We start from the raw sequence: 11,914 nt of genomic DNA, 5'->3' as shown, positions 1-11,914 counted from the left end.
TGATTCCTGAACACCTCATTAACCCCCTTAAATCGAAGATAATGATGAACTACTGCTACAGTACCCACCTACCACCAGTTTTAGCTTAGAAAGGAAACGCGACCGATTCTCATTTAGTCATTTTTCCAAGATGATAAATGGACAGACAAACCACTTGGAGTGGGACGAGGAGCACCGACAAAAGCGAGACGGACGGACTGAGAAATAAAGATGATAATCGACGACTCAAGTGCTCGACGACCGCTATTTATTGAGGAAGGCAACCAATGGTGTATTTTGCCTCTTTCGCTGATTGGAGAGGATAGAACGAAAGGTTTGGATGGAGAAGGGAGAGACGAGGGAAAGAAGAAAACGAAAAGTACTCAGAAAAATAATTTGAATGAGAGCGTTTATGTTAAACGCCCGTTTACCATCCCCGCACGAATGAGGAATGCACACACGCTTATAAACGCGTGCCATCGTTTCATAATATTCGAACGACCATTAACGCTTTGAATGAAGCCGAACCAATTTCGTTTTCCCGTGCCCAGTTAGTATTTATACATTAGCATATAGTCTCACCCAATACAAAAGTCCCGCTGTTTTTCATTTACGCCCCCGAACCGCAAACATTATGACTGTGGCAGCAGGGCTGGGGTACGCCCTGGCAGCCCTTGGCCCTTCCCTCTCTCTATTTGTCGCTGTAATCTCCAAAAAGCCTTTCTTGATTCTCACTGTTCTCTCAAGGTAATTGATTTTTTTTTTAATTTTTTTGTTTCTTTTCTTCGAAACCATCTAAATGCCGTCTGATCGACCCTGTTCGATAAATTAGTACTTTTTTTGTAAGTTATATTGATATTTAGACGATAATTTTAGTGGCATTGGAATGCAACTTCAATATTTGTTAATTTTTAGAATCTCTTTGCAAGTGAAGATAACAAATTTGATGTTGAAGTCTTCTTCAGACGTTCTAGGGTTTGTAGTAATTCATAAAGAAAGTGGAGCCGAACTGGGATGGGTTTTGATGAGTTAAACATTTCGAGGGTTTTGTTTGTTACTTCGTTAATACTTGCATTCACACATTTGCTCAAGTTATCTTATCGTTTTTTCCCCTTCGATTTTTTTTTCTTCATTTGTTGCTTTTTTTGGAATAACTTTGGTTCAAATATTTTGTTCTGGTTGTAATGGTTTCGGGTTAAATGGATGAAGTACACTGTTATGGCTTGTAAGTCTGATTGCTCTATCGGGATTGTGGAGGGCTTTTCTTCCCCTGAAGTCGACAGCTTGGTGGCCATATGGGCTTCTTATAATCACATCGGTCGGTTTTCAAGAGGGCCTCCGGATTCTATTCTGGAAAGTTTACAAGTACGTCAACGCCATTAGTACCTTCTATACTTCTACTGTTAGTATGCTCTGTGAATCAGTATAGATTTTAATATGGATCGTGATGTATCTTTTTAGAACATAATGGTGAAACAGGATTTATGTAGCCGACCCCATATAGTTGGGACAAGGCTTAGATGAAGATGATGATATGTGTTGTTGTATTAGGTGCAGTGACTTAACATTGAGATAATTAATTGAAAATAATAATTTTAGTTGACTATGCTGATCCACGAAGATGACCATTTCCAGCAAAAGATAGTCAAGGGCTCATTGCTATTCATGTAAAAAGAATCCAGTTTTTAATTTTTATACTGGACTATGCTCATCTAGGATTGGGCTACATAGTTAATATAAAGGTTTCACCTAAGGGTGGAGTTTGATTGCGATGCATGGGACACATGTTTTCACCAATCAGGGCTTCAGACTTTAGACCAGCTATTGGTTTGTCCAATCCACCAGGAAGGAAAAGTTAGAAGCTCCAATAGAATGTAGGGACTAAATACCACATTGATTGTGTCCATAGTTTCAAACAATATTTAGGCTAAAATTTTGTAGGGATGGGGAAGAATTTATCTTTTGTTTTTTTATTTTTTGGAAAATAAAGTAAAAGATTCATTCACCAAAGGAGAGCTAATTACAAAGATAAGCCATGTAACCAAGGTTCTGTACATGGGGATATACAAAATAAATACCAAAAAAGTAAATAATCAAAAAATGAAATAGAACATCCTTATCATAAATCTATTGAAATCCTTGCCTGTCAACCAGGAGAACAACTCCCCTTTTATACCCCCTAGTAGGGGTGCTCAAGGTTCGGTTAACCAAATCGTGGGCCTATTTTTGAAACCAAACCGGTCCTACCGGTTCTGAAAACTGGGAACCAAAACTGTACTGAAGCCAATCGGTTAACCAGTTGACTGGTTTGGTTAACCGCCGGTTCGGTTTGTTGATTTTTTATATTTATTAGACGAAGTGATTTAGAGGAGATTAGGAAGGACTTTCTTTCTGAGGATGAAGATTACAATGATTCTGATTTAGATGATTCAGTGAGTCTGGGTAGCATCGATCTAAGCAAATCGAAGGACATCACTGAGGAAGATAACTTTGGAACGGAAGTTTTTGTTTCAGGAGGATGAGGGAGTTGGTTCTCAAAGTTTTGAGGGAGGTCCGATGAATATGATGGAACGACAAAAGGAAATTACGACTGGGACTCAGGTTTTGCCTCTACCCGCAAGGGAGATTAGCCCCCTAGCCCAGGAAGAACATGTTTTTGGTTTGGAAGGGGAAGACTCTACTGGAATGGTCTGTAATGTATTGCCTGAAGCCGGATAGCAGTAGAAGACTAACTTAGTTGCTACCGACAAGTTGTTGACTTCCTCTAAAAAATCTCCTATGCAGATACTGATGTGCTTCCTGTGCTTGAAACAAATACTCCAACATCCCGAGAGGAAACCTTAGGTGGGGAGGAAAATAGAGATCATAGCAATGGTGAAGGTGAGCGTTGTGAGATAGAGATGGGGGTTAAGAAAAAGCAGGAGGAAGAATTAGAAAGAATATGGGAGCAGATCTGTGCATTACTGGAGGAGTATAAAGAAAAGGAGGAGGGATTAGATCGCGGGGAACAAGAAGCAACTCCTCAGAACAAGGACCGTCGCAAAAGTTCTAGGTTGGGGGGCAGAGGTGGGTGAAGTCAGTGAGTCGGCTAAGAAGACATAGGGGAATACAGAAAGGAAAAAGAAAAAGAGATCAGAGGTGGAGAGACTAATATCAGATATAGAGGGCGATATTGGGTTCAATGGAAGAGGAGAAAGAAGGAAGGATTCTTTGTAAGGTGGAACCGTGTTAGAAAGGGGCATTTGAAAGGAGTTTCATAATGAAAATCATTAGTTGGAATGTGAAAGGGTTAGGGAGTGCAAGAAAAAGAAGGGCAATTAAAGACTTACCGAGAAGAGGGAAACCTGATATAGTCATGTTACATGAAACTAAGTTGGCATAATTGGATAGAAGATGGGTCAGAAGTGTGTGGAAATCAAGAGGAGTTTGTTGGACTTTAGCTCCCTCTTGGGGAGACTCAGGAGGGAGGTGAAAGAATGGTAGGATCCATCTAATGGACGCCATAAAGGTTGCGGAATGGGTGGGCGAATTTCAAAAATTTCCTACCTTCTCTCAACTGGGAATCATATTCCCTAAATTTAGAATACAATATTCGAGGATCCTACTTGAACCATAATCAAACCAGATCTGTACCAAAAGATAAATGGGAGGAATATACCTGATCCGGAGAAGCAGTATCTCCCAAAGTTGGTGTTCACGCCCAAAGAATGCTCCAAGATCCGTTCCTGCTGAAGATGACACAGCTGTGAATGGAACAGAACCAGCAGGGTGCGTCCTACACATTGGATCTTTCACAAGAATCCTCTGGAAGTACTAAACACTGAATCCTTTTCAGTCTTTCTTGCAAGACTGATGTCAAGAACAGATTTCTTGACTTTCTTCTCTGCAAAGATCTAATCTTGCAAAGGCAGATGGCAGCGGCAGGAGGAGATTTCCAAAACAAAAAGGCTGAACTGCTTTTTCTGTTTTTCTGGAGAGTATGAATCAGATCAGATCTTAATTCGCAGGAGGTATCCTATTCCTCTTCAAGGTGGTTCGAAATCTCCTCCTTTCTTCTTGATTAAGAAACCTCCTTTTTAGGAGTTATCCCAATCCAAATCAGTATTTGGATAGGGGATAATCTTAATCCTTTTCTGCAGATAGAGTTAGCTTACTCCTGATCTTATCAGGAGGTTACCAGATTCAAATCTAATTTGAATTTGGTCTCTAAGAGTGGATAAGGCTAAAAGGCCCAATCCTTTTACTAACTTTAATCTCAAATTCGCCCCATGGATGGGTGATCATATCAGCCCACCTCGAAATGGGCTTTTGGCCCATTAAGTGTTCAGTGTCTAATTACTTTCCAATCTGCTGCCCAGTTGGGCTTCTTTGTATGGCGTGGGACCCAAGCATTGATCTACACACCAGCCACATGGGTTCGGCCCAGCCGTTAATACAAGGCCCAGCCGAATTCACTGAAAAACTCAATGAACCCCTTGAGTCCATCATATGGACCCTATGGGCCCAACACTTACATTAAGTGGTCCCTGGGCCAAGCCATCTTATAAAAACCCAGGGACTGTGGGCAGGTGCAAGATTAGCCCATCAGGTATTATCCTCAATGGTCTTACACTTAACCTCTCAGCCCTTAATGATCAAGCACTGCCCGACAAGAGAGGACCTCTCCCTCGGCTGCAAGGTACAGTGCCGCACTCTCCTCTCACATGGATCCCGGGAATTAAAACCATTTGCAAACAATTCGAAACCGTACATATATATATATAAATATATTAATTTTGCAAAACAAAATTCCAACGATTGAAATCAACTGCCGGCAGTTTGGTTTCCATCAGAGAGAGTGCATTCCCGATCATTACCCTTTGTCCGACAAAGTGGCTGATTCTGTCACTATGATCACCCACTCAGATGAATTCTCAAACTGCCCCAACATACCCAGGTTTTGATCCCCGCTAAGGATCTCACTGAATGGCATATCAAAGGCAGCCTGATCCAACACCTAGTGAAATGTCATAATCGAGTCTAGGGGTCAGGTGTAACTTTCCAGTTTTGCCCATCTATCTCCAAGGTCCAGGGCAATACTGGAAATCTGGTCCGGTTCAAGGATTCAAGTAATCCCATACTGCATGTGCCTCGGGTCTTACCCTGATGGCTGAGACAGGCCATCCCAACACTTGGTGGCACACCAGTATCAGCCTTGGCAGGATAAATCTCCCCAGACTTATCCAACGGCTGTGAACATTTAAAACTAACATGAGTCTCTATAAATGTCCAGTTTTAGGGTTTTACACAGAATTAAACCAAACAACATGAATCAAACATGCACTTTATTTATTTCCACAATAACAAAAGTACATCAAATCAGATTGAAGCTAAGGGCATACAAAACTGTCTAACAGGAGGATGTTGTAGAATCAATGGAAGAACTTATAGGGAGATTCTCTGTGTCTAAGGCTGCAACTTGGGTCGGGTTGGCCCAAGTTGATGTTCGGGTTAGGGTTAGGGTTAGGGTTGAAATTTATGAACCCGACTTTACTTCGGGTTGGGTTAGGGTTGACCCCTTGGGCAACCCGAACCCAACTCTATAGTACATATCATATATAAATATATGTTATATGTGTGATATATCATACATTGATTTCTTTAGATGCATGATAGTTGTATAGCCCCCACCACATACTATCATTTATTTCTTTTAAGTCAACCCTAACCCAACCCGAACCCAACTCTATGGTACATATCATATATAAATATATGTTATATGTGTGATATATCATACATTGATTTCTTTAGATGCATGATAGTTGTATAGCCCCCACCACATACTATCATTTATTTCTTTTAAGATAATCACTTCAATTAATCCTAATTGGAAATACTAAAACCTTAATAACATATTTTATGTTTTTTGAATATTTTATTCTTTATCTCCTCTCTGTTGTTCGCCACCCATAGCTTGCTGCCCATAAAATATCTATTATAAGTCATAACTCATAATAAACTATAGTCATTTCAAACACCTTTTAATTTTCTAAAATTTGTACTTAAAGAACCAAGAAAAACATCAACAAACAAAATACTAATAAAACATAGGATTAATATATGTAGTGAAAGTTGAGATAAGATCTTAGATTAAGAAGTTTGTATGAGATTTTAAGGGATGGGAAGAAGGTTGGGTTGGGCCCTTCCCGAGCCCAACCCAACCCGAAGTTGACTTTGGGTTGGGTTGGGGGTTTAGAACTTAGGGTTGGGCTAGGGTTGGCCTCAACCCGACCTAACCCGGCCCGACTTGCAGACCAATCTGTGTCTTTAAAATTAAGAAATGTGGTGGACAGGTTCACTTGGGTGTTAACTAATGTCTACGGGCCAAATACTTACAGATAAAGGAATGAAATGTGGGAGGAGCTATATGGAATACAAGGTTTGTGGGATGGCCCATGGTGCCGGGGGGGGGGTTCAATGTAATGATGTTCTATAATGAATCAAATAACCCCCAAAGAAAGGTTACAACAAGTGTGAGAAATTTCAATGACTTGGTTAACACCTGAGGTCTCATGGAATTACTCCTTCTACAAGCCAATTTTACTTGGTCTAATTTCCAATAAAACCCCATTTGCTCTAAACTTGATAGATTCCTTTTTTAATGTAGAATGGCAGGATCATTGGAGGAATCTGGTGGCTAAAACTCTTCCTAGAGTGACTTCTGATCACTGCCCTATCCAATTAGGCCAAGAAACTCTAGGCTTTGGACCACGATTAGATTTGAGAATATGTGGCTAACTCATCCGGACTTTGGACACTTGGTTGGGGAGTGGAATGAAGAATTGAGAGGGGTAAAGTGGAAAGGGGTAAGGTTCCATAAAAAGGTGAAGAGATTGAGAGCCAAGATCAAAGAGTGGAATCAAGAGCATTTTGGAAGGATAGAGGAACAAAAGAATAATTTGTTGTCCAGGATTGATGATCTAGACTCCAAAGAATCTCAAAGGATGATGACTGAGCAAGAAAGGATTTTGAGAAGAAGTTTAAAGAAGGAATTGGAAGAAGTTCTTCTTAGAGAGGAGATTTCTTGAAGGCAAAAGTCAAGACACGAATGGATCATAGAAGGGGACGACAACACGATTCTTCCATGCCATGGCTAATGGGGGGAGAAGAAAAAATTGTGTGGCCAAATTAGAAGTGAATGGAGAGGAAATCACAAACCAAGATGAGATAGCCAAAGTGTTGGGAGGTGGTGAAAGAGGATTTAATGAAAGTGTTTCAAGACTTCCATCAAAATGCAACTCTAGAAAGAAGTCTAAATTCAACATTCATCTCCTTAATACCTAAAGTGGAAGGGACAACCAACATTAGTGACTTCAGGCCCATCAATTTATTAAATAGCTTCTATAAAATTCTGGCTAAGGTCCTTGCAGAAAGAATGAAGCCAGTTCTGAATTTTGTGGTTGCAAAGAATCAATTTGCATTTGTGTCGGGAAGACAGATGTTAGACAGTGTCCTGGTGGCAAATGAATTGATAAACTCAAGGAGAAAGGAAGGTAAATCAGGGCTGATTTGTAAGTTGGACCTGGAAAAAGCCTGTGGCCATGCTAATTGGAAGTGTTTGGATTTGGTACTAGAAAAGATGAATTTTGGTCAGAAATGGAGGAACTAGATTAAAGTCTATGTTTCTTCCCCCAAATTTGCGGTGCTAGTCAATGGTGAGTCAGCTGACTTCTTTAAAAGCTCTAGAGGTCTCAGACAAGGGGACCCCTTTCCCCTCTGCTGTTCATTTGTATAATGGCGGTATTGTCCCTCTTTGTTCATCGAGTTAGTGAGGAAGGCTTATGGAAATGGTTTGAGTCTGTTCCAGGAGGGGAAAAAGTGCAGTTACTCCAGTTTGCGGATGACACATTGTGTTTTATTGATGCAGATCTAGGTCAACTGGAAATCATGCTTGGGGTGTTAAGTTGGTTTGAAGTGGTGACAGGTTTAAAGGTTAACTGGGCCAAGAGTAATCCCTGTAGGGAAGATTGAGAATCTTGAAGTGCTAGCTGAAGCTCTTGCTTGTCAGGTCGGGTACCTTCCAACAATGTATTTAGGGCTCCCCTTGGGGGCCAAATGCTCTTCCTCTCTAATTTGGGATTCGGTGATGGAAAGATTGGAAAGGAAATTGGCATAATGGAAAGCCAAATATCTCTCTTTGGGGGGTAGAATCACTCTTCTAAAGAGTTCTCTGTCTAATCTCCCCTCCTATTTCCTCTCTCTCTCTCTTCTCTATCCCTACCAAAGTGGCGAACAAAATAGAAAGGCTCCAAAGAAATTTTCTTTGGAAGAGTTGGGAGGAGGGAAAGAAAATACACTTAGTCAGTTGGAAATAGGTATGTATTCCGAAAGAAAGAGGTGGCTTAGGGGTGAGAAGTTTGAAGACTTTTAACAAAGCTCTAATGGGTAAGTGGATTTGGAGATTTGCTAGAGAAAGAACTAGCTGGTGGAGGTCTTTAATGGCAGACAAGTATAAAATAGATGGAGGGGATTGGACAACAACTTTGAACTTTCCTTTCCTTGGGTTGCTCTCTTTGGAAGAAAATTATGGAAATCTACCCTTTGGTTCAAAGTGGTTTGTCCCTTAAGTTGGGTTCAGGCCTTTGCTTGAAATTTTGGAAAGACAATTGGTGTAACAATAGGTCCCTTGAAGAGCTGTTCCCTTACTTGTTTCAATTTGCAGAGGATCAGGATGTTATGGTGGCAGATTGTTGTGAGCTGATGGGGAATAGTTTTGTATGGAGCCCTAAGTTCAGAAGACCTTTCTAAGATTGGGAAGTGGAACAAGTGGTGAACCTGTTGGACTTGCTCTCTAGTCAAGTTTTGAACCCATTGGAAGAAGATGCTTGGATTTGGAAGTGGAATGCTGATGGAATATTCACAGTAAGCTCTTTAGCCAAAAGATTAGCTAGTGGAGGACTGGATAACTTTCCTGCTACTAGAATCTGGACCCAGATTCCTCCTCTCAAAGTGAATGCACTGCTGTGGGTGGTGGTATTGGATAAAAATCTAACTAAACAGAATTTGATGAAAAGAGGAATTCTGATTCAAAACATGCTGTGTGAGCTGTGTGGGCAAGCAGAGGAGGACAACAATCATCTCTTCATCCATTGCCCTTTCGCGGTCGGAATTTGGAACCATTTTCTCTCTTCAGAAGGTATTTCCTGGGTCATGCCAAAACAGGTTTCAGATCTGCCAAGGAGTTGGGATTTGTTAGGCCTTTCTAAGCTGGCTAGAAATGTGTGGTGGGCTATTCCTGTAGAAGAATCTTTCAGAATAAGAAAAAGGAGGCGGACTGTCTTGTGTCTGGTGCAGTGGGAAAGCTAGTGTCCTGGATTGAAGGTGTAAAAGGCATACAACCTAGGGTCTTGGGGTCTCAGTTAAGATATGTTAGTATATTTGAATTGTAATGTAAACTGAGAGGTTGTTCTCAGTCTTTGCTCCCTTTTGGGAGGCCCTTTTTCAAAATTTATGGTTTTGGTTCCTTTTAATAAATTTACCTTACCTTTTTTTTTTTTAAAAAAGGATGAGATAGCCAAAGTGTTTGTGGACCATTTCAAATTAATTGTTGGGAAGCTTTTGAATAATAGATTAAAGCTGGAAGGATTAGATTGGCTCAGCTTGTTTGAAGAGCAAGCAAGTTGGTTACAGAGAAGCTTTGAAGAAGAGGAAATTAGGCATGCGGTGTTTTCAATGGACAAATCCATAGCTCATGGACCAGATGGTTTCACTATGTCTTTTTATCAAGACTGTTGGAATGTGGTAAAAGAAGACCTTTATGATGTGTGTAAGGAATTTGAGGATAATAATAAAGTAAGCCCTGGAGTTAATGCTACCTTCATAGCCCTAGTCCCTAAGATGAGATTGGGCGTAAAGCGTTTGTAGGTGGCTTTTCAAGTCCGCTGTCAAATCCGAGGGCTCAACTCTGGACAGGTAGTGGAAACTACTAAGTTGGAGTATGGTAGGGGCAAAGGGAATTTCCAATGGAGCGGTGAAATGCGTAGAGATCAGAAAGAACACCAACGACAAAAGCACTCTGCTGGGCCGACATTGACACTGAGAGACGAAAGCTAGGGGAGCGAATGGGATTAGATACCCCAGTAGTCCTAGCTGTAAATGATGGATACTAGGCATTGTGTGTATCGACCTGTGCAGTGCTGTAGCTAATGTGTTTAGTATCCCACCCGGGGAGTACGCTCGCAAGAATGAAACTCAAAGGAATTGGTGGGGGCCCGCACAAGCGGTGGAGCATGTGGTTTAATTCGATGCAAAGCGAAGAACCTTACCAGGGCTTGACATGCCGCGAATCCTCTTGAAAGAGGGGGGTGCCTTCGGGATCGTGGACACAGGTGGTGCATGGTTGACGTCAGCTCATGCCGTAAGGTGTTGGGTTAAGCCCCGTAACGAGTGCAACCCTCGTGTTTAGTTGCCACTGTTGAGTTTGGAACCCTGAACAAACTGCTGGTGATAAGCCGGAGGAAGGTGAGGATGACCTCAAGTAATCATGCCTCTCATGCCCTGGGCGACACACGTGCTACAATGGCCGAGACAAAGGGTTGCGATCCCGCAACGGTGAGCTAACTCCAAAAGAAGCAAAAAATCCTACAGATTTTAGGCCATTCAGCTTGGTGACTAGCATTTACAAAATCCTGTCTAAAGTGTTATCTTTGAGGGTTAAAGTAGTGCTGCTCTCCATCATTAGTCAAGCTCAAGGAGCATTCATTTAGGGGAGACAAATAACAGATCAGATCCTAATAGCAAATGAGTGTTTGGAGGACATGAGAAAGTTCGGAAATCAAGGTTTTATTTGCAAGCTGGATTTAGAAAAGGCCTATGACTTTGTGGATTGAAGTTTTTTATTAAAGGTCCTAGGGTTTTGTGGGTTTGGAGTTAGATGGTGTAATTGGATAAAGGGCTGCATAAGTTCTTGCCATTTTTTAGTCTTGGTTAATGGGGTGGTCAAGGATTTTTTCCTAGCTTTTAGAGGCCTAAGGCGAAGTGACCTCATCTCCCCTTTCCTCTTCACCCTACTTGCAGACGTCTTCAGCAGTTTGATCTCTAATGCAGACAGGGAAGAAGTAGTGAGAGGTTGGAAGATAGGAAGGAACGGTATTAAGGTTACCCGCCTATAGTTAGCTAATGACCTAATAATCTTTTGTGAAGAGGGTGATAGGAAAAAGGTAAGGAACCTCAAATCTCTGATAAAGCACATTGAGAGAGTCTCCTATCTAAAAATAAACATGGATAAGAGTTGCGTGGTGGGTGGGAATATGGATGAGAGGGCTATTGAGTCAATGGCTAAGTATCTAGGCTGTCCCATTTCTTCCTGACCCTTACAGTATTTAGGTCTACCTCTAGGAGCCAACCCTAAGGAGAGCATTTTTTGGGCCCTGGTTCTGGAATAAATTTGAGAAGAGATTAGCTTCATAGAAGAGAAGCTATATTTCTTTAGGGAGTAGAGTAACGTTACTAAGAGCTTCCCTAGCAAATTTGCTGATCTATTACTTCTCGGTTTTTAGGATTCCTGTTAGGGAGGCCAAGAAGTTGGAGAGATTAATGAGAAATTTTCTTTGGGAGCTAAGGGAGGAAAAAATTATCATCTAATAAATTGGGGAGTAGTTAGTAGGAGGAAAGAGGAGGGTGGGTTGGGTATAGGGAATTTAGTTATAAAGAATAAAGCTCTCTTAGGAAAATGATTGTGGAGGTGGCCTATTGAACAAGAGAGGCTGTGGCATGTGGTGATAGATAGTATACATGGCAGTTTGGTAAATGGATGGGATGCTGGTGTATCGCGTCGGACCCTGTTGGCAACTCCTTGGAAAGCAATTTAGAGTATCCTCCCTCAATTCCTCAATTTTGTCAGGTATGATGTCAACTCTGGTACTTCTGTTTTGTTTTGGGATGACATCTGGGTGGG

The 11,914-nt window shown here is 41.3% G+C and overlaps 1 protein-coding gene across 7 annotated transcripts in view; it reads left to right on the top strand.

Moving 5' to 3' along the window:
• The first annotated feature begins 278 nt into the window (after window positions 1–278).
• LOC148873241 (gamma-secretase subunit APH1-like protein) overlaps window positions 279–11,914 on the top strand; it is a 30,940-nt gene continuing 19,304 nt past the window's right edge. For 2 of the 7 annotated variants that reach the window (XM_088965795.1, XM_088965794.1), the window contains exon 1: window positions 378–726. In XM_088965795.1, coding sequence (XP_088821921.1) covers window positions 614–726 — 113 coding nt within the window. In that variant the 5' untranslated portion in view covers window positions 378–613. Of the gene's footprint in view, window positions 727–1,188; window positions 1,345–11,914 lie in introns of all 7 variants that reach the window. The other 5 variants (XM_088965792.1, XM_088965791.1, XM_088965790.1 and 2 more) reach the window with 5 other exon arrangements.

Source organism: Nelumbo lutea, chromosome 1 (assembly GCF_056320005.1).
Source record: "Nelumbo lutea isolate HS-2025 chromosome 1, American lotus-T2T, whole genome shotgun sequence".
Taxonomy (NCBI): Eukaryota; Viridiplantae; Streptophyta; class Magnoliopsida; order Proteales; family Nelumbonaceae; genus Nelumbo; species Nelumbo lutea.
The sequence above is the reverse complement of the archived record's forward strand: the minus strand, read 5'-3'. Positions and strand labels throughout refer to the sequence as shown.